The sequence below is a fragment of the Peromyscus maniculatus genome, chromosome 12 (genome assembly GCF_049852395.1).
Source record: "Peromyscus maniculatus bairdii isolate BWxNUB_F1_BW_parent chromosome 12, HU_Pman_BW_mat_3.1, whole genome shotgun sequence".
Taxonomy (NCBI): Eukaryota; Metazoa; Chordata; class Mammalia; order Rodentia; family Cricetidae; genus Peromyscus; species Peromyscus maniculatus.
This window is the reverse complement of record NC_134863.1, coordinates 16115730-16139147: the sequence shown is the minus strand read 5'-3', so window position 1 is coordinate 16139147 and position 23418 is coordinate 16115730. Positions and strand designations below refer to the sequence as shown.

Genomic DNA, 23418 nt, shown 5'->3' with positions numbered 1-23418 from the left:
TGAAGGTGTGGGATACCCCTGACCAACCTGAACTACTGTGTCTGGAAGTCTGGTCAGTGATGATAAAGATAAAACCCGGAAACGTCACTCTCCAGGCCACAGGAAGATGCAGCAGCCTCACCTCTCTTTTCCCCAGTCCCCATCATTTTACATGAGGCCCCGCTAAAGATGCCGTTTGCAAGATGATTAAGTTCTAGACCAGAGTAACAACTTCAAGGATACAGAGACTGTTTCTGATCCTTTTCTGAGACTGGAAAGTCAAGACACTGAAAGAGCCCTGAGCTGTACTGTGCTCAAACTCATCCATGAACAGCCCTGAAGGTTAGCAGGATTCTGCTGCTAGCTTCAGCATTACACATTCTGAGAAATAAGTAATAACTGATAATAATAACAATGAAGCTGATGGCGATTACCAGGTAGCGGGTGATGTGCCTGGCATAGCCCATGTTACACTGATGTGAACAGCTCAATAGTACAAGCCTGCCACATGCATCAACAGTGAGCTCACAAACCACGGGCATGAATCAAGCATTTTCCAGCAAGCTGGTACTACTAGACAAAACTCTGGCCACACAGAGTTGATTGAGTCAATCAGTCTGAACCCAAGGACATTCTTGGTGCATGAGGAGTCTCTGAAGCAGCAGAGTCTATGGGAGGGCTATGACCACTCCTGAACCAACTATGACCTTACACAGACAGCATGGAGAGAACCAGGAACTGCCCAAGCAGCTATAGGCTGAGCAGATCCAAGCAAGGCCAGTGCCAGCAGGCCTTTGGGCTGGGTGTAGATGCAGTGTGAGGAGAGACAGAACGTCCCCAGCCTCGGCCGCAGTAAATGCAGAAAATTGATGGCCAAATGGATCTTCCCAGTTCACCCCCTAAACCTCATCCATCAGATAAAGAACATGTTTTTGTTTGAATTGGAAGTATAGATTAAAGTGACCCCACATGGCTTGAGACATGGTGAGAATCCAATTCGCAGCATCTTTCCATCAAAAGTCTACGTCATCAGCAACACACTAGTTTAATAAACCCTGGTGATGGTGCTATAATTGGATTGCTGTTCTCGCGAGTGAGTTTCCAGGGTAACCATGTTCTTACCACAGATAAAAATCCACCTGAGAGCACACAAATGAAGGGCTTGGGAAGAGTCAGCAACAAACAGGAGGTCAGGAATTTAGGCTGAAAGGAGCTTTTCCAAAAGTACATTAGTTAGGGTGGACAGAGGGCACCGGGCCCAGCCCTGTCTGCCCCACGCCAGCTGTGTGACCCGGGAAAACATCAACTTCTCAAGACTTCACTTCTGCATCTATAAAATGAACAAGAAAAACCTAAGAGTTGCCAGTACATTTGTTTAAAGCAGAGTAAGTATAAAAATAGGGGCATCAATCAAGAAGGCAAGCCTAGATATCCAGTGGCCAGCAGAAAGAAAAGTGAGTCATACTTTCTCTTTAGAACACATTACTGGAAGGAAGGCCCCTGTGGAGAGAGCCTGAGGAGCTCTGAAAGCCACATCGTCTTTGTTGAGGCTCTTGTTTCTGCCACTGAGGCCCTGACTTCTGGGAACAGGTTTCCTATCGGGACAGTTCTGTTAGAATTCATTGAGGAGGGCTGCAGCTTTTCAGGCCACAAATTAAGGATGGGGAAATCATCCTTGCTTAGGGTGTGACAGCTAACTGGAGTGTTTCATCCTCACAAATACAGGGGGCCCATTAAGTCCATTTTCCCGAAAGACTCAAGCTGCCTAAGTAGCCTTCATGAGTAGAGATGAGCAAGACAGAAAAGTGTCCTTTGAATAAAATGACAGAGGGGGAGTGGAAGATGATTAAGGGGTTATTTGGCATATGTGCTTTAGGAGAGGGGGGCTCTCTGCTCTGTGTTACTGTTAGGAAAGGTACCCCAAGTGCAGCTGTGAAATCCTTTATGTCCCACTCTCTGCCCCCAGATCAAGAATTACGAAGATAAAAGGGAGCAGAATGGAAGCATCATCTACCTGCGCTCCACACACACACAGCCTCTAGTCAGCAAACAGGCAGGCGGCGAGGAAGCTAAAGTTTGAGAGCAAGAATACACACACACACTGAAAGTTTCTGTTGTCCTAAGATTAAATGCTGAGGCAGGAAGAGATACTATTCTTGAATCAAGTGAGAAGAGATGGGGAAGTGCGATATTAAAATGCAGCACGCTGGAATAAGTTTGCCTCTATAAAAACTGTTATGTTCTGTATGTGATTTAAATTAATGCCTATATTTGTGGGAGATAAAATTAAAATGAAGATAAATGCTGCCAGCATATAGCGTGCTCGCTGGAGCAATAAATAAGGCACGAAAGGTACTTTGCATTTCAGTCACATCTACCCAAACAGGGAGCTCAAAGCACTTGAGGAACATTTGCTAATTAAATGCTGCAAGAGATTCGTGAGGAAGGTACCCAGTTACTACATACGCCCTTTAATCGAGTTGGGGGGGTATAGCGTGGACCAGGGACCCTTGGATGTTCCTGCAGAGGCCTATGGATAGAGATACAGCTGCTACAGAGGTAGAGAGGCCTCCTTTTGGTACAGCTGGCATAGATCTCTTTGGGCATTAGGGCCTGAAAAGCCTTCTTTTCCTGCTGTGGACCCATTGCGGATCTCACATGTCTCTGTTTATTAATTGCCTCATGAGCAGGAAAGCTGGTAGGACAATCATTTCAATACCCATTCAGGACACATTTCTGGCTTTCCCTCTGACAATACAACAGCTGCCCAGAAGTGACTGATGCAGTCACACTGTTTCATCTCAAGCTTCTACAAACTATCGATGAGCATCCCCCCATGGTAGCCAGCTCACTCTTCAATACTGCCCTCCGCGCTCCTCTCAAAGCTCCCTCAGCAGTGACGTGACCAGGTGATCACTGGCGGCCAGTTCCCTTAGCCCATCTCACAAAGTCAAGGAATGCAGTGCTATCCAAAGGTTTGCTTGACAAGCAGTCATAGGACCCCACCCCATCCAATAAAGCAAAGGTGAGCACACTGATCCTGAGAACTGCCCAGCGCCCACGGCAGGCACTACATACACCCTTTCTACTTTTACGTGTGCTAGAGATTTCATGAAACTGAACACTGCAATGGAAATCTCGGTAGCTTCCTCTACTAGGACAGCAGCATGCCACTGAGAACTCCTGAAGATGCTATGAAAAAGAAAACGAATGAACTAACAACGGTGAGTGCTTCTAGGCTTCAGGCTAAGACAAGTGAAGAACCACACATGCCACCTTTTAGTCAGTCATTCTAGGCCAAAGATAAGCAGGTCTTCTTAGAAGAAGAGAGGAACCACATCTCTCATTGTATTAAGAATTTCTATATGGTGATATTTTATTTGTACCGAAATGTGATTTTATTTGTATGTTAATAAATAAAGTTGCCTGGAGGTCAGAGCTAATAGCAAGCCATAGCAGAAGCTGGGCGGTGGTAATGCACGCCTTCAATCCCAGCTCTTGGGAGGCAGAGCTAGGCGGATCTCTGTGTGTTCAAGGATATAGCCAGCATGGAGACACATGCCTTTAATCTCAATACTATAGAAGACCTGGAGGTCTGTACAGACAGGCAGTGACGAGGAGGTCATGTGGTTGGGTTTAGAACCAATGACAAGGCAGAATAGAAAGTCAATAAAAAGCACAAACACACAGGAAGTAGGTCTCTTGCAGAGAGGCAGGACAGCAGCGGCAGTGAAGGGTAAGGTTTTTAGCTCTTAACTATCGCTCTGACCTCTTGGCTTTCATCTCTGAATCGGCTCTGTGTTTCTTATTTAAAAAAAATGGTTACATCTACATTTCTAACTGTATTTGTTTCTTTGTTTGAATAGGTTAAAAATAAATGCCAGGAAAGAAAGGAAAAAAAAAAAAAAAAACCACCAGTATGTTTAGATACAGCTCAGTAGCAGAATACTGCCTAACATTCCTAAGGCTCTAGATAGATCTCTAGCAATGAGAAAAGACAAAACCAAACAAAACTTCTGGTCCATTGTAAACTGAAGTATCAACTTTGCAGCAGATGCACAACTCACTGCTTCCTACTCCTGAAGAAGTTAATTGACCTCTTTGGGCCGTCGTTTCTCACCTGCCTAGTATAGACCATAATGACGTTGAAAGGTCTATACTAGACAGGTGAGAAACGAAGGCCCAAAGAGGTCAATTAACTTCTTGTGTGGATACAATCTACACAACACACTTGATTTTTAATTACTACTTTTGATATCTTAATTTGTTTATTAATATTCTTTCTGTTTGTATGTTTTCAATACACCCGGACTAGTTTCCCCTCCCTCCGCTCCTCCCAGCAACCCTCACTTCTTCCCTAGATCCACTCTTCCTCCATTGCCCTTCAGAACATGGCAGGCCTCCCAAAAATATCAGCCGAACGTTGCTTAACGTGTTATGATAAGACTAGGCACAAACCCTCATATCACACTGGGTGAGGCAACCCACAATGAAGAAAAGGGTCCCAAGAGCAGGTGAAAAGAATCAGAGGACCCCCCCCACACACACACACTCCCACTGTTAGGAGACCCACAAAAACACCAAGCTATCAACCATAACATATATTCAGAGGACACAGGGGTGACCCATGAAGGCCCCATAATTGCTGCTTCAGGCTCTGAGTCCTCAGGAACCCTGCTCAGTTGATTCGAAGGGCGTGCCCTCCTGACGTTATGACACTGTCCATACAAGGGAAATGATCCAGGATGCTAGCCATTGTCATTATATCACTAAGTAGAAGCCATGGATGCTCCATTCTAAATATTTCTAGCTTTCTGACACCCTATGGCTAGGGGGATCCAGTAAACAGCTGCAGCAAATGAGCTGTAAGCCAAAGGGGCAATTGCCACATCCAGATAGTGTACTTTTTGCTTGGGACAGAGATCAATGACTTTGAGATGATGGCTATTGAAATACATGCGAACGCCCTTTCAACATATGGTGGTCAAGCCAGAGGAGAATGGCTGAAGTATGCAGTAGACAGACAGATGTGGAGTCTTTCATGACTGGGGCCACCTGGGCTCTTACCTAGACTGCCTATTCAGCTTCCAGCATGACTTCCCTCTGTCATTCAACTTAATCTTCATAAAAATGAAAATGGTAAAGAAACACACATTTGGCAGACATGATTTTCAGCCCAAGGTTGTGTAATATCTGTCAACTATATTTTGGGCAAATCACATTTAGAAAGAATTCAAGTTCTTCAGACTTCTGAGAACTCCCAAACCTCCTTTGCTAGCACTCTTGGAGTCAAAGGCCCAAAGGCCCCTCCATCCTGATAATGGACCTGCCAATATTAACTTCTAGTGAGGAACATAGCACTTTGAGTGATTATTCAGATGCCTCATCAAATCAAAGACACTGCTTACTATAAAATGTCCCCTTAAGCTATCATAGTGTTAGAAACAAAACACACTGTCATTCACATCATGACTGTTTCTGCATTCAGTTTTTAATGTACACTTATTGAAAGACATGGCCTGTAATTATTACTCACATTGGTTTTATGATACCATGTGTTGTAACTCCACTGTCATTATTAATAAATATATAAGCAGAGGAAACTGAAGCATTCTTAATGTTCTAAAGAATTCTTCACATTTAGAGTTTAGTGCTTGAGTCAAATTTCAAATGAGAGTGATAATAATTCCATTTTTCTCCACACTATTGTCATTAAGGCCAGCAGGAAAATGACAGCAGCAGTCTCTTCCTCTGTCACCAGGACCGTCTTCCAGGCGACCAATGTTCAAGATCAACTTTCATGATCATGCACGGAGTGTAACTACTATGTCATGACTGCCAGCTGACCAGTAGGAATCAGTTGGAAACAAGAAGTAACTCAAGATTAAAGGTCAGAGTATTGCTTTATACTCTAAGTATAAGCATGTGACAGATGCTATACTTCACAATTCAGTGGATGCCACGGTTCACTCCCACATCTGTTTGGGCAGGGGATACAGCCTTAGACACCACACTTTCATGAAGCATCTAGAGATTAAGACACTTGTTGAACACTGCAGGCAAGGGATGGACAGGGTTTCCTCTAGGGGTAATCCAGATATAAAGGGTATCTCTTTACAACTGCTTTTAAAGGCTGTCTGGCCATACATCTATGTTACATAGCATCTCTTAATAGCAATTAATTCAACGTTGATTCTTGCTTTTGTTTGGCTTGATGGAGAAAATATAATATCAAACACAAATGTAAGTCCTCAATCTTTGAAGTGTCAATGTTAACACACTTACATATTTATTCTCTTTAATGAAAATCAAAGGAAAAATAGCCCCAATATTACTGCCAGCTTGGTGGTAAAACGGGTGGACAAGCTGGGCGATTTGGGGCTGTTCTTACTCCCGGAAGTTCTGTATACAGTCCTATCTTTGGAAAACACTGGTGTTTTGGAGTGGAGTATACATACCAAGAATAGGTTCGGACACAATCAGGCCTACATACACATGTACATATATATATATATGCATGCTAGATAGCAAAACATAGTTTGATTGCACTTTATTGTTCTGTGTGTTTATACACGAGCATTTCCTTTGGAAATGCAAAACAGAAAGAAAAGTCATCACCTTCCACGTCTGAAGGACAAAATGAGCTTGATCCCACAGAGCATGAAGTTAGACCTAGTCTGTGCCGAGGGGGAAACTGTTAAAATGGTTGACTTTTTTTAAAGCAGTTCTTCAACTGTCCTTTGTACAGGACAGTTAGCAGAAATGGGCAATTACTGAGGAGGTTCAATACAAAGCTTTGAGTATAGCTCTTTATACACTTATCAAATGAGTGTAATAATTGGCTATAATTCTCCCTTCTGATTATATACAGTAGCTATTTCATTCTCTAAATAATATCTTATACTTTTTTTTAGAAGTTGGTTAAATTGCTTAGGAGGAGAATATTAGGCTCAGTTTCTTTGAAGGGTAATATAGTGGGAGTGACTGTATAATTATCTCTACCGGGCTTTCACCCACCACACAATGGCATCTACGATATCTATTGCTTTCCTGTAGAGAGCTCAAGCTAATCCCACTAACTAGCACATAGGAAAATGAGGCAGCCGAATTTTTATTTTTAACTTGGGACTTGGAGAATAAGAGAGAGAAATACTAGGATTGATTAAATCTGTTGCATTTGCAATTTTTATTTTAAGGCATTCCAGAGCTCTGTGCTACCAAGCAGGCTCGGCTATTCGGGCACTACAGTGACTTTTCAGTGGCCTATCTGATGTCCCTGCCTGAGAACAACTGTCCACCAAGACCCTCAATGGCACATATTCTTCATACTGAGTGATTACTTCTCTACTATGTATGGAGACCATTATTTTACTTTAAATAGATGAAGAATTAATTTTAAAATGGCAAACATTCCATTATTTAATAAATACAAAATATAAAATATCAGTGGCTTCTAGAAAAAAAACAAAAACCAAGCTTTTCGACCAGCATACCAAGATTTTACAGGACTCCAAAAACACATACATGCAAGTAATATTATACAGACCAAACAAGTTGTATTTATATATTTAGGAATACACACACACACACACACACACACACACACACTACCACCACCACCACCACCACCAACAACAATGAAAAAGAGGCCAAACATTTGAACAAGGGGTGAGAACTTTCGAAGAAGAAAAGTGAAGCGGGAAATGATATCATGATCTAAAAAAAAAAAAAAAAAAAAAAAAAAAACCCAAAAACTTGAAAAGGATCATATAAGAATTCTCTTCCATTTATAAATCTGCCTTCCGTATAAGGTATGCAGAGACTCAAGAGAGGACCAGGGCGTGCTTGCTCTCCTGAAAGGACTCAGTGCCTTTCACACTTCTTTACACTCAATTATAAACCAGGTGTACTAATTTCATCCAGAGTACAATTCCAAGTTCACTCACCAACAAGTTCCTGAATTAGTGAGGTTATTATATTGTAACAATGCTAAAACAAACAAAAACTGAAATAAACTAAAATGTTTATTTAAAAGCTTCTTACTCCTAGTGGAGTTGTCTACAGCTGGTATAAGAAGTGGAGGACATGGATATAAAATTGCTAAATGTTTTCACAGCCAGAATGAGATAAGTATTGCATGAATCTATCATCGTATTATAATCCCTGAACTGTTCAAAAGCAAAGTAAGAAAACCTCCTTGCCTAGAATCACTCTTCCCTAACACACAGAGTATCAGTATTTTCAAGTGTATGTTGGGTTGTCAATTCATGTATTTAAACTTCGGAGCCATAGTGTCTTGGCTAGAAGACCACATCTGTGCACATAATCACCCAGTGGGTAGCACCTTTCCATTAAAATTTCCTCAATTGTAAAATACGGAGAAATGAATACTCTTATGAGTAATGTAACTAACAAAAGTCATATTGAAAATTCTTAATAAATGTCAGTTAGTATTTGATATCTTTTTAAAGAACAACTTCCAAATGTAAGAACTAATTAGCTGCAGCTGGGGGAAGGCTACATCAAGGGGCTTTCTATAACACAACATTCTGCCCGGATGAACACTGCCCGCAAGCACAAGGATGAACCGAACCTGGCTTCCACTCACAACACAAGGCCTTTTCAGTTTAGGTCTACCACCAGCTGCCTCTCCCTCACACCGGAAATCGTTATCACAAACCTTCAATGTTCCCGAGTTCTTCTTCAGGCATGCCCCTACTCTCCCCAGCAGCCTACAGGACAGGGTGCACACAATACACAAAGTCAATCAATGCACTGCACGAGATCCCCTGATCACATATGTATGCTCTCAGACGCGCTCTTCCTCTCGTCCACTTACTCCATTCTCCAAGCACTTCAAATTCCTTAAAAAGCTGGAAACACCAATCTTTTGTACACATCTTACTCTTAGAATTGAAGGACTTTCTGCTTGAGTCAACTGCTTAGACGACTTAACTGTGGCAAACTCTGTGACCCATACCCCATCACATACCCTGCAGCTGGCCTCTAGCTTCTTTGTGACCTCATAGAGGGCAGACTCACACTTGCCTCTCGGGAGGACAGACTCTGTCTACCCACAAAGCTCAGCAGCTATTATCCCTCCCACCTGTCCCTTGCTCGGGTATCTTTAGGTAATTTTGAGCTGCAGCACAGCTTCTCCCAGAAAAGTGTTTTCTTCTCCATTTCACGGATTTCCAGACTACAGATGTCATCATAACCCTTCGGAAGGCTTCTCAAAGACCTCCTCAAATTGCCAACATTTGACTTTCCTGTGCTTCCAAGAGTAATGCAAAGTACCTGACACTGATCCTCAGCACTTGCATTTAACACCACACAGAATATTGTTAACGTAAATGTCATTACAAGCTGGACTTTAAATCGAGCACACACAATGTCTCTAGCTCATGGCAGGCACTCAATAAATACTTACGAATTTAATGTATTGATCAACTCCTTAAAAAGCTAATTTGATCTACAAATGTGAAAGAAAAGTGAACTGTATATTGAAATATATTTTTAAAAAAACCCGTTATCAAATTATCTCCTTAAAGTTTAACCTCTCAAATGTTTTATATGCTTTGACAAAGGTATTATATGCTTTGACTCTACTGTGCCCCGAGGGGTCCATTATGCTGGCTATAGTATACACAAAAAAAAAAAAAATTAAGGTTCTACTTTCTGCAAAGGAATAATTTCTATGAGGCTTTTCAGCAGGTAAAGCAGTAGTAATGTAATGGATCCCTATGGCAGCTACAAGATCCACTCATAAACTCAGTTACAAGGAATTGGTTCCTACAGAGGAACAAACGTATCAACAGATTCTCAAAGGCATGCCTTCTTAAGGCCTTAATGCCAACAGTACCTCCTAACCTAGATCACTGTAGTCTTTGAAATCAGGCACAGAGTTATGAGTGCCTGGCTATGGCGCTAAAGCCATATGGAGAAAATATAGGTCACTGTCTATTTTTAATTTTTTAATTTTATGTGTCATATCTGATGTGCCTGTCTGATGCCTGTGGTCGCCAGAAGAGGGCATCAGATCATCCTCAGGAGTTAATGACAGTTGAGAGGCATAATAGGAGTGCTTGGAATCCAGCCTGGGTCCTCAGGAAGAGCAGCCAATCCTCTATAATCATTGAGCCATGTCTCCCATCCCAAGTATTGATATTCATTAGAAAGAGAAATAAAAATATCTTGGTTTGATGTGAAGTGTCTTATTTCAAGGCAGAAGTGAAATTTCTCAAGATCTGGTGTCAAAAGAATTAATACAAAGAATTACAGAAGTTGGAAAAAATTCACTATGATTTTACTAATGGGACAATTCCATAGGGTATAAAGAATGTTCTTTTAAAGATTGGTAATGTGAGAAATTTGTATTTGGTAGATTTGAAGCTTTAAAAACCCCTCCAAGAGTGACATCTAAGTAGGTATGGGACTCAACTAGATATTAGTAATACTGGGTGACATTAAACACAAGAGGAAGTCTTCCTCCAGCTACAGTCTTCAGTGTGCTCACCAAGCAGGCGGGGTCAAGGACTCTTGATGGCTGACACCTTTCATGGGGACATGAATCACTCAGACATACTTAAACTTGAGCTCGTAAGCGTTAGTACTAAATTTTCTTTTACTCCCCAAACAAAGCTCCCCAGTGGCTGCTATCTGGATCCTAAAATCATTCTCTTCTCTTACAACTATAGCCATCAATCTCTCTTGTTTCTCGGAGGCTCATGCCAGCTACAAAAATGACCCAAGCTCACTCCTGCCTTGGGGAACATGGACTAACTACCAATGTTAAGTTGTCACAGTGACCTTAAGATTTCTCTTCCAAGGCCAGTTGCCGAGAGGAGCCCTGGACTACCGTCTCAGAAAGCACCCCACAGACACATCTATCTGCACTTTTGATCCCTGTCACTATATACGTTGGGTTGTGACTTACTGTTTCTTGTCTTTATGTTTCATTAATCTCTGTTTTGTATAAGGTCACATAAAGAACCCCACAAACCTGAGTTCTTTCTCATTCCTCATCACTAGCATTCACCTCATCACTAGCGTTCATTTGACACAGGACTCAGAAAACAGTAAGAGAAATACAGAAAAAATAAAACACTGTGACATAAGTCTTTTAGTTGCGTGCTCTGTGGAAAGTCCTGTAGGTTCTATTATCTCAAATAAAGGCCGGGAATTATAAGAATATCTGCTTGACAGTGCAGTAACTGGTAGGGGTAGGTTAGGTGTCTTCCAGTTATGAATATGGTGCCGTGTGTTTTGCCAATGATAGTAGTAATATTCTGTAAGACTGCACTGTGATAAGCACTATAATAACAACCACAAACACGGTACACAATGCTTTAGATTATGGGAATGCATCTACTTGTTTTAACATGAAGAAAAATAATAGTGCCTGTTTATCTGATTGATTTCATTCTCTAAGAAACTGACTTTTAAAAAGCAGATACTTGGGGCTTGAGAGATGGCTGAGTAGTTAAACGCACTGGCTGCTCTGTAGGCGACCCGGGTTTGATTCCCAGAACCCATGTAGCAGCCCACAAACCACCTGCAACTCCAGTTCCAGGAGATCTGATACACTCTTCTGGCCTCTATATGTACCAGGCACACATGTATGTGGTGCACAGCCATACATGTAGGCAAAACACTCATACACATAAAAAGTTAATAAAATTAATGTATAAATTAAAAAGTAGATACTTCACAGAATAAGGATATAGTGTTAAAAATTTAATATTCCTGACAACCTTATAAAATAGCATCTATGATCAGATTCATATTAAAGATGTGGAAATAAAGGACCAGAGAGACTAATTTGTATGAAACCATAGTTACAATGCCTAGAAAATTTTAAGAGAGCCTCGCATAGACAAACAGCTACAACTCTGGGAAGTCCATAAGATACCAAGATTGGAGCTGGGAGAAACAGCAGCAGGAAAAGATGCTTACCACTAAGACTGGGCAAGCTGAGTCTGATTCTTGCCACTGACGTGGTAGGAGGAAAGAATCTGTCCTCACAAGTTGTCCTCTGGCCACCATGAATGCCCCTCCATATACACACATACACATAAAATGAATACTTTCAAAATGTAATAATGTTGAGAAAATTAAAATGATAGCAGGAGTCAGGTTTGCTTCTCTTCATGATGTAATTTAACCAGTGAAGTGTTCTTCGCTGAACTGTATGGACGGTGCTCAGAGTTCTGATAATTCAAATGGCAAAGTAAGTTTTGTTGTGTTTGTTTTAAATGGTAGTTTTAAAAGATGCACTTTTTGGTAAATATTCTTATATCGGAAATATCACCTCAAACTCATCAAAAACTGCTCAGTCCCGCTCCCACATTTAAGAATCGAGATATATTAAATTCTCAACCAGGTACGAAAATCTAACGTTAGCTTTAGGAGAAGCAACCAGGACGAGAGCCTTTTCTATTGCCTAGGAAACATGCACAGGATAAACTGAGAAGCAAGCCCAGTATCTGCTTATCAAAACATTAGGAGCTGAGACACTGAGAATGTAAAGCTAAAGCTGGTCTAGAGATTCTCCTCCTAAATCCAAAAAGTCAGTCCTATTATAAAACAATACTTCTCACGCACGCATTCATTCAAAGGCCCTTTGTTCCTGAGCCCTCGGGGACACTACGCGACCCCCTAGATGTACCATCTCCTCACAGGACAAAGCTAACTTGCATTTCTTGACAAGAATATGGGTCCACATTGACAAGCACTTGAAAGTTTCTCAATAAAGGGATTTCTATGCATTTTCTAATGTCAAATATCTGAAAAACAACAACCTTGAAATGTGGTAAAAATTCCTCTGAGGCTTCAAATACTGAATGTTTCTCATTATTTTACATCTGATGTTTTATTGTTTGTTACTTAAATTCCTTAACCATAGTAAGATACATTAAGCATTTGTCATGTTTCATAAAAAAAAAACAATAAAAATTTACTTTCAACAATTCTTTAAAACAGCTTGAAATGTCAACTTGAAAAGAATCTGAGCAGCAGAGGGACCAGGAAGTGATGCGAGGTTCTGTCTCCCAGGAATGACAGCTCTGAACATGAAATCTCAACAAATGGCTGCTTAAAGGCAACGCTTACATCCCAGTGTGGGTGGGGGGAATCACAGGGTCCCACCCCTAGACAAAGACTGGCAAGCAATTCACAACTTCTGAGTGGAGAATTGGTTTTCCCCAGGGATGAGTCCCTTTATTGGTTATCCAATACTGATGATGATGATGATGATGATGATGATGATGATGATGTGTGTATACATATGTATACATATATATGTGTGTGTATATATGTATGTACATACATACATACATACGTACAGGCAGGCAGGCAAGCAGGCAGGCAAAACCGAACAGACTCAGCCGGTTGTATTTGCACTCTATTCATTTATGTGTATACATAACAACAATGGCTAAAGAAGACGAGGCAATGGATTTGAGTGAAGGTAATAAGGGAGGTGTTGAAGGGAGGAGCAGGAGGAGAAATCAATATAATTATATTTTAATTAAATAAAAATGGATGTGAACGCCCCTTAAGAGTAATCGGATCACTACTACTACTTTCTGTCTAAAGTGCTCATTACTGTGTTAGTCCCATTTTCAAAAATTCCTAAGTAATGTACATACACTGAAAATTCATATATTTTAAAGTATATTGTGACTTTGAAGGAATGTTTTGCTGGGACAAGAAGTTTCTTGTCCCATATATTCAGATATGCATATGCTTGGAAGGATGTATTCTACCCATATGTGCTGTGGGATGTTCTGTATGGCAAATGTGTTGCTCTGATTGGTTAGTAAATAAAACACAGTAGTCAGGCAGGAGGAAGTATAGGGGGGACAAGGAAGAGAAGAATTCTGGGAAGTGGAAGGCTGAGTCAGAGACACTACTAGCCACCACCATGACAAGCTACATGTGAAGATGCCGGTAAGCCACGAGCCATGTGGCAAAGTATAGATTTATAGAAATGGGTTAATTTAAGATATAAGAACAGTTAGCAAGAAGCCTGCCACACCCATTCAGTTTGTAAGCAATATAAGTCTCTGTGTTTACTTGGTTGGGTCTGAGTGGCTGTGGGACTGGTGGGTGAGAGAGATTTATCCTGACTGTGGGCCAGGCAGGACAACTCTAGCTACACATATGAAACCCCTACTTAACCCAAGAGAATAAACAATGGAGAACATCATGAGAGAAAGACTTCATCGCTAGGGTTAGGTACATGAGCTTCCACTAAACTTCTTTAAAAACTGGTTTGATCACTGGTGAAAGGAAGAACATAAAAACTTATTGTTATCCCTCCCTTATAGGAGCCAATAAGATGTGGATTTCGTTGGAAAGGCAAACACTTGCAGTGATCTTTTTATATTATAATCCTGTGAGAAGGATCTCTTTTTAGAAGCAAATTTTATCAAGAAACCTAAATCAGCCAAAATACTATCAACTCCCCTTAAGATTGATGAAAGTTGGGTAGAAATATAGTAGATGAAGGGATAAGGCTGACAGGAATACTGTTCTCCAGGCCCTGTGACCTTTATACTAGCTAGAAGCCTAGCTAACACTATTATCCTTCCAGGAGCCAGTGCAAGAAAGATACCCAATAGTTTTATAAATTCAAAATGCAATCTCAGCACAAATGCAAAAATGTGGATCTAGAGGCCAAGAGGAAAGGCAGCAGGAAACAGGGAGAATCCATGCTCCGAGTTATAGAGCTACCACCGAGGGAAAACGAGCCAAAGATCTCGTTCACACTGACTCCTTAAGTTCTCCCTCCGCCCTGCCCCTCTGACCACTGACAGCCAGTCAGTGACGCCCACCACTTCACCAGGCTCACCCTGTCATCAACGACCCCCACAACTGCATTTTCATCGCCATTCAGCCTCCTAAACGCTTTTAGCCTTCTGGAGAAATTGCATAATTCTGCTTTCCTCTAGCCTGTGGAACTTCTCTCCTTATTCGAGGAAGAAGGTTTGATATTTACACGTATATCTCAAATAGTACCACGGTTCCATTCCAGAAGGGAAATTCTTGGTGGATTTTCACAGGACAGCATCACTCATGGAGACGCAGGCGGCCCCCGTCTTTGCTTGACTCACTGCTCTGAGGAGAAGGGACACTGACCTTGTAGTGAATCTGAGAGGAGAGACAGGGCGAAGGTGGTTCAGCCCTTTGCAGGCAGACTGTGACTCCAGCCTGCAATATCATGCTTTTCTCTGTTTCTCTAACTTCTAAAGGATACAAGAGGCAATCTCATGCCAGGAGAGAACTTCAGGTGGCCAGTGCTGGCTATGACCAGTAAGGCAAGGCTATCTATGCAGAAATCAAGTCCTTCCCTTCAGCTCAAGGCCAAATCCATACATTTCTGATAATGATAGGCTCACACACTGATGCCATCTGTCTGAAGTCTCTATTTATAGACATAGGTGGAGACCTACACATTCTATTTTCTGAAGTCACAATGAAAGTTCTGCTAAAATTTGTTACTCTGGTTTTCACACTGTTTTTCGGCTAACCTTGAATTATAGATGGTGGCAATGTGCTTTGAACTGGTTCAGAGTATTGAGAAAGACAAGAAACATAACACAGACCTGATCATGACATCTTCTACTGAATCCCGGAGCAACATCATTGAATGGACGTGTGCATTCCTTACTTCAGACTCCATGGACATTGTCCCAGTGTCTATTTTACCTGCACCCCCGATCCACACACAACACTGCTCCCTACTTTTGAGATGAGTGAAGCTATGTAGCAGAATTTCTTTTTCCGTTGGTTAGACTCTTTTTAATTACCTATCAGTGTCTACAGATAGGCGCTTCCTTTCTCCAGGAACATGGGTAGCCACATGGCTGAGGAAATTCTTTCCTGCTCTACTGTTGATCACACCCCTCAATGCCTACTCTAAACCTTCCTTTCTTCCGTTCCCGACACAAGGGCCTTCTCCTCCTTGAGAAAAAGCAGAGGACACTTACCTTTGTTATTCTTCCCTTTTTATTACAGAAAAACTGAAACTCCAAAAGAATTGTTTGCAGAAATTTCCATTACTAAACAGGAGACATTGAATGTCCGTTTTCTGAAAGTGTTTTGTTTATTTGAATCTTAAATCTCCTCATTCAATTTACCCACGTTTTAGAGTCTCAGTGTGATAGAGGAGCATGAAAAATGTAGAGTTTGTCTACACCCATGGCTCTGCTTAAGCACAGAGACTCTAGAAACGTTTGTTTATTTTAATAAATGGATTGCCACAGCTGTGTAACAGGTAATTCTAACTCTGGCCACAACCAATTGGATTGGAGACTACACCCAAACCAGACCAGATACCCATGAGCTGTGTTGGAGGATGAATCCCTTCCCAATTTGTACTGGAGAAAAACCAGCTAAAATAATGGCCTCCCTGCCTCGGGCACTTGAGTGTAAGCATCCAGAGAAGGAGTAACCACGAGCAGGGATGAAGTGGGGTAAGACAGAGATGGTACAAAAAAGCCACAAGGCCACAAAGGGACATTCTCCTTATGTCCACAAGAAAAATAAAGAGAACCACCAGCAGCAGGGAGGAAAGAGTGAGCAAAGCTAACTGAGTCCTTGTCTCAGGGACCATGGAAACCCTGGGGTTTCATTTCCAAGGGGATAACAATCTAGCTATGTCGGGTCTTCAATTATATACCAAACCTCCATGAGGCTAGGTCTTCTAACTAACACGTTTTTTTTTTTCTTTTGTATTTTTTTCCTTCTTTGTCTGTCTACTATAAATATTCACCCTCCAACATCATCTTGATCTCCTGAGCCTCGTGAGGACGCAACTAAAACAAACCAGATGAACATTTCTCTATTCTGGTATAATGTACTATAATGTTAATAAACAGAACTCTGCATCATATGGTATATGATGGTTTTCAAAATGAATATATTTATTAACATAGTGAATAAAATATAAAATAGAGAGGTGACCTGAGAGCTTATTTTTCATCTCTATGCTTGTTAAGACACAACAGATCACCAGTGGTTTTGGGAAATGCCTGGAGGATGTTGTGTAATTCACAAAAGTGACTGAGATGAGTACAGTGCCTCTCAACTGCATCCAATAAGAACACTTGGAATGATGTAGGAACAAGGGGACTTTGGACATGAACGTCACTTTCTGGACCTTGATACCATACTCAATACTGAGAATTCAAACATATAAAAATAAAGTATGATTATGTTAAACCTTTCTTCCTTACCAAAGAATAAGCTAAAGGTATTTTTCATAATGTAGTGCTACATTAACATATTTAATTATGGTAGGTATTTCTACCATATTAAGCTTCTTGTTCTATCTCACCAGAGTGGTGACTTTTTTGGGGGGGGGCAAATACACAATGCTTTATTAAGATGATAATAACTTTGAAATTCAGAATATAATCTTTTCTGTGACCTAAAAATTCTGGAAATTACTTTGGAATTCAGCACAAATATGGTGGCTTTCTTTTAAAGTTCTGAGAATAAAAGCTGAACCTTCAAAATGGGATGACCTTTTTTTTTTTGTATTTCTTAGATTTTTATTTTTGAGATTATAATATGGTTACAATATTTCTCCCTTCCCTCTCCTCCATCCAAGCCCATCTACACACAGAGTGGCGACTTTTAAATAAACAAAACTATTATAAGTCTACTCTAATCCTTGTGTACGGTTAGGATCTCCACCCAAACTACAGGGCTATGGAAGATAACCTCCTCCCAATGTTCTCTCTTTGCCACAAGTGTCTGTTTAGAAAAAATGCCTGCATTGATCTGAACCATGCATCTCCAGCAGAATCCTGGATGGATAGCATGACTTACCACAAGGACTAGATGATTAGTGATGGTAGAATTCAACTCCAAATTCACATCCACACAGAAACAGACCAGGGAAGAAGTCCATCTTCATATTTTGTAACAACCAAGAAAAGCTGACGCCCAGCAATAGGATACATTAAATAATGTTATGTTTTGCATTATGAGGTTCTGTGTAAGCAGGAAAACATATATGCCTATTCCTTCTACCTGGCCAAGACAGAAGGGGGGAGAGTGAAATAGAGGAAGTAGGTAATAATGACACTTTGTGATGTCACAGTTACATACCTGCAGCATGCATTGTGTACACTAGGAACATATTAATGCATTACAAAGGGCGACTAATTATTACCTGGGCAATTAGTTTGTGGAAACTGGGTTGAAAGGAAGATTTCTCTCTTCCCCTCCATATAGTCTCAAATTCTCTAGGACAGTGATTCTCAACCTTCCTAATACTGCAACCCTTTAATACAGTTCCTCATCTTGTAGTGACCTCCAACCATAAAATCTTTTTATTTCTGCTTTGTAACTGTAATTTTGCTGCTGTTATGAATCATAATGTAAATATCTGATATACAAGATATCTGATATGCTGCCCCTGTGAAAGGGCCACTCAACTCCCAGGTTGAGAACTGATGCTCTGATGTAAAGAGAATTGAGTATTTCATAAAGCTAAAAACCAGGATGTCCATGAAGTGCCCTAATATATCACATCCAGGCCTGATGAGTGGCCTCACAGAGCATGTGAAAAGTCACTATATTGATTGGAACAGGGGTGATGGAAGCTGTGACATTCAGAGTTAGGACCTGACACAGCTCAGTCCGCTTGTGTGTGAGCAGGGTGAGGCATTTGGGCCAGCCATCCTAAAGCTGCAGCCACAAGTACCACATAATCCTCAACAACCTCGATAAATACTGCTCAGCTCATCTGACCTCCCAAATGCTGCTGGAGAGAAACTGCAAAATTATGATAATAGATCATTTGTTTTCAAATCCTCCATTTGAGCCATACTGTTTTATCTTCTCTGTATTCTTTCACTAAGGTCTGAAATTAAAACAAACATCAAAGAAGGCCGTAGGATTTTATTTTATCTGCCACATATTGCTGTCATTAAACACACTTGAAATGAGTGGGTTTAGTTCAAGTAAAACTGCTTCTTTCCCAAACTCAACAAACACGGAGGGGGGAGAGAAGGAAGTGCGTGCTGTATTGAATTCAGAAGTGCAGCACGTTACATTTCAAGGAGATCCATCTGGCAGGCTGACGCGGTAATAAGTTCTTGTAATTGTCAGGTCAGGCAGATTACAGATCCAGGCTGTCAATTCTTCCGCTGAAGTTTTATTTTGTTATTGGTAGCTCATTAAAAACACACACACACACACACATACACACATAAAACCCTGCTTGTTATTCTATAGAGGAAAATCGTCTGCCTTCCTCCGTGGCACTGATGAAGGAGGGCAGAGATTCACTCCTCTAAGCACTGATCACTGATCCATGGGGACTCTGGCGCATGGAAGTTCAAGAGACACCAATAAGTTCCGTCTTGCAGACAACCTCAAACCAGAGCAAGGATGGATGCTTACAATCCCAGCTGACACTCAGAAGAATCCAAGACAGTGTAATGCCTTAATTCTCTCAGCTATGTCCACCCTTCTCAAATGTATGACCCTACTTCATCTAGATAGTCTGTACTCTATGAACTGAAGTGGCCAATAGGTAGTTAGGCCATCGTGCGTGTGTGTGTATGTGTGTGTGTGTGTGTGTGTGTGTGTGTGCGCGCGCGCGCGCGCGCGCATGCGTGCGTGCATGTGCATGTACATAAAGTGCTCCCATGTTCTATGGAGTCCTTCCAAACTAAGACCAAATGGCCCTTCCTCCCAGCTGACTGTGCTTACTCCACACAGGGAACACTCTGGAACCTTCTGTTCTCATCAGACCAGTGTCATCCAGGTGCCGTATCTACTCCCCAAGAGTTTCCTCATCAAGAAGTGTTTCCCTCTTCCACACTTTCTCCTGCTTTAATTATGTCAAACTGCTTTACCCAGAATTTTGGCACAAGGAAAGCTTCCTAACACTGTATACAGCAGGTATTCCACAGGGGGAAAACAAACTTTCAACAGGAAAATAGACGTTCTCACAGGCTAAAGGAGATGATGAGAAGGTCTAATTCATCTTCAGGGGAGAAAATGCAGGCTTACTTAAGAACTGATGAGTCTGACGTTAGATTGGGCATTATCTTTCCTTTCTGACAGGGATTGGGTCTGGGAAAGTGACCTGCTTGAAATTCAGGCTGCACAGCACCAATTATGATATGTGGACAAATCATTTTAACTCACAGTTGGTTTCTTTATGTCTAAACCATGGAAAAGAACATCCATATCTTCAAGGGAAACTTCAGTGCCAACAGGTAAATGACAATTGCAAACTGCAATATTAATTAAATGCATTTAATTATGTTTATCAAGCAGGAAGCCCAGTCCTTAAAGGTAGGATTCTTACACTAGCTGGACACTGACTATTATGTGGTAACCATGTATTCTGGTAGGGAACATCTAACTTCTTATTCTAGAAAAGGAAGGAAACAGAAAAAGGAATGGCCTTCCTTTTGGAATATCTAGTAACTCAAACCTAAGTGAATGGTCCTCAGTTAACCTAGATAGCTCTGGAGAGACCTAAGGTACAGGAATGCCATTTACATATAAAAAAGCAATGGTCCAGCATCAACCAGACAGTAGGTTATTGTGAGAGACAGTGTTTGCAAGGAGGTCTGCAGGATCCCACTTTAGATGCCTTCTCCTACACTACATTGAGGAGCAGATTATGAGGCCACCGAAGGATGAGACATGTACAAACCAACGAACGCCACAATGAGACAGAGAATGCCAAGAGACCCAATGCCTCACTAAACTGGAAACGTCCACAGTGATTACCAAAGACCGCTCTGCTGTCTCAGTAGGGAGGTGGAATGCACTTTAGTGGTAGCATAGGCCAGAGATGCACAAGTGATGGAACATGGTTCAGAGACCCTGGACCACACAGAGGAAGGGAAACCACATCGACTAGATGTTGGCTGTGGACGAGAGACTTCCTTCACGCATTTTCCCTCCTACGTCTGGGCTTGTGAGAAACCAGATGTCCTGTCTTGCTTATCAGGGAAACTAGCATCTAGAGATATGAGGTATTCTCCAAGAAAGCCCACTGTTTCTGAGTGGTGGAATCTGTGTCTAGGTACAGGAGAGAAAACAATGGCTCCTTCTGTTTGCCGGCTGGTAGGTGCTGTTCTATGCTCAGATCCAGCAGACAGAAGGGTCTCGGCGCCTGGGAGGAGGAGGTCAGGAAAAGGGCTGTGGACAGCCAGTATGCAAAGAAGATGGTTGGAGGAACAGTACTACATTCACATTTTCTAAAGTGGGTTTACGAGAAAGGTGTTTTTCTTTTCTCTAATGAGAAACTGGAGGATGGTTGGTACCTTTTCTTCAGTAAAAATACTGCTCTTCCTGGCACTGACCTATGAAAAGAATAACCAACCATTGGCAAATGTAACTGGACCGCGTGAACAGTCCAAGGGGCTTGGACAGAGGGACTAAATCGAGGCCTTGTTATTCAGTTTTGGGTGAGACCGATGATTCTGTGAACTTGGAAATATAAAAATGAGAAACAACACTCTCAAAGGCTTGTCTTTCTGAATGTGTCCTGTGTGCTCTAGCTTCAGGCTTCACCACCATCTGTCACTCATAAAAATCCAACTGTGTCACTGACTCCTCCATCTGAACCTCTTTCAGTCTGTGCACATCTCACCCTTCTACACTGCGATGAGACCCCAAAGGGACCATGTCACACATACAGCTGATGGGAAATTTAGGACTCAACTGTCACCATCACTGAAGGGCCTTATGGAACTCGTACATTCTACATGTGTGAACAAGGAGCTGCCTTCATTCATGGTGGGGTCAGTCATGAGATGGAGACTGGGCTACCTGTCATCAGAAGAAACCACTTGTGTTCCCAGAATGCCTATCTACTGCACTGGGAGCCCAGAGATGCTACCAATTAACTAAGTCAGCTCCCTGTGTTACATCTGGGAAGACGGAGGCATAGACAGAGGCAAGGAGATGTGTAAGGTCTTACTAAGTAGGTAAGGGTAGAACAGAGCAGATAGAGAATTTAGATATTTTATATTCTTGTCAATACAATACCTGCCTACCTTTAATATGAGACCAATACTAATATCCTTTTAAAATCAAAGCCATATTTCCTCCTACTGTATCTAGAAAAGAGAGGCACTGCTGTTCATCCAATGGTAGACAGCATATACTCAAAAACAATTTGCACAGCCATGTTATCCTTTCCGTTCAGCTTTGGACCCAGAGCCCTGCGGAATGACGAGGGACTGCTTCCTCCCTGGCCGCACAGCTCTTGAGTCTTTTGAATCAAAAGCTGCAGCGGTCATTCCAGGTGTTTTACTTACTGACCCATGCCAGTGCTGGCCATAATCCATACCTCTGCCAGTCTGGAACATGCTCTGACATGTGCCCAACACCATGCATCATCATCTCCTAGATGGCTTTGCTCCCATGCCACCTCCTCCTAAGTCTGCCCCCCCAAGCCCCAGGTAAATCAGCAACCATCAGACCATCCCTTTCCCTCTATGTTTTATCTTCACTTTTCCCTCTAGCGTTTAATTAGACTTTAATATTTAATTATTTGCTTCTTAATCCCTTCCCACAGGAAAATGAAGTCCTTAAGGACAAACATTTTGCTTTATTTGTGGCTGTATTCTCACCGCCCAGAAAGCAGCTTGGCACCCAACAATGTTCAATAAGTACATCATAAAAAGAGATAAATGATTCCTTTGGTTAACTCCTGTTTGAGTTCCAGAAATAAGATGTGACTGGAAGAATTTAATATCATGAAAAGTAGCACAGCAGTGAAATCAGTTTTCAAAGCAGGTTGCAGATTTACGACAAGAGCAAAATAATACATGTCACTATAGATTTGGACTGTGAGTCACAGAATATAAAACTTGGAGTCAGTTGTGCTGGACTGGAACGAGAGTAACTAGATGAGGAAGGCCCCAGGCCTGGCAGTGCCACTAATGTACTGAGGGACAGCAGAAAAGGTTCCATCCACGTGGGACTTCCTACTGGCATGATTTGGTATGAATTCAACTACCACTCATTCCAAAGCCAGTCTTTGGGGGTTTGTTTACAGGACAGATTTCACTGTTGTCAACTCTATTCGCAAGTTAAGAAAGAAGTCACATTTGAAATTGCGTGGCATTTCCAGAAAACATTATGCCACATCACTAACACAGAAAGTAGGGATGGAAGTTTCTTCCTCTTCACACACCAGTGGGTGTGAGATATCATCAACGACAACAGAAAGGGGAAAGGATTCAGGATGTTAAACTCTTCCAGAAAGAAAGAAAGAAAAACAAAACAAAACATCACATTCACGAATGAAGAATAACTTGCTGTTTTCCTCTAATGCATCCATTTCCGATGCAGGATACCCAGGCTCACAGATGCAGGGGATGTGATACTCTGCTTTTTCCTGAGTAGTAGAGATGACCTTTCAAAATGTACCCCCTCCTGGTCCCCCAG

General features: G+C 41.6%; 1 protein-coding gene across 23 annotated transcripts in view; it reads right to left on the bottom strand.

Moving 5' to 3' along the window:
* Positions 1–23418, bottom strand: part of Lpp (LIM domain containing preferred translocation partner in lipoma) — a 602788-nt gene that overhangs the window by 256496 nt on the left and 322874 nt on the right. The window contains exons 1-2 of one of the 23 annotated variants that reach the window (XM_042259111.2): positions 8885–9369; positions 8660–8711 (exon numbers count right to left, since the gene is read on the bottom strand). The exons of 16 other annotated variants lie outside the window; for them this stretch is intronic. Coding sequence is in view for 2 of the 7 variants with exons in the window: in XM_042259108.2 (XP_042115042.1) it covers positions 15121–15204 (84 nt within the window). In the remaining 5 variants the exon portion in view is untranslated. Of the gene's footprint in view, positions 1–8659; positions 8712–8818; positions 9370–14980; positions 15005–15120; positions 16903–17817; positions 18149–23418 lie in introns of those variants that run through there. 6 more of the 23 variants (XM_042259109.2, XM_042259113.2, XM_042259108.2 and 3 more) reach the window with 6 other exon arrangements.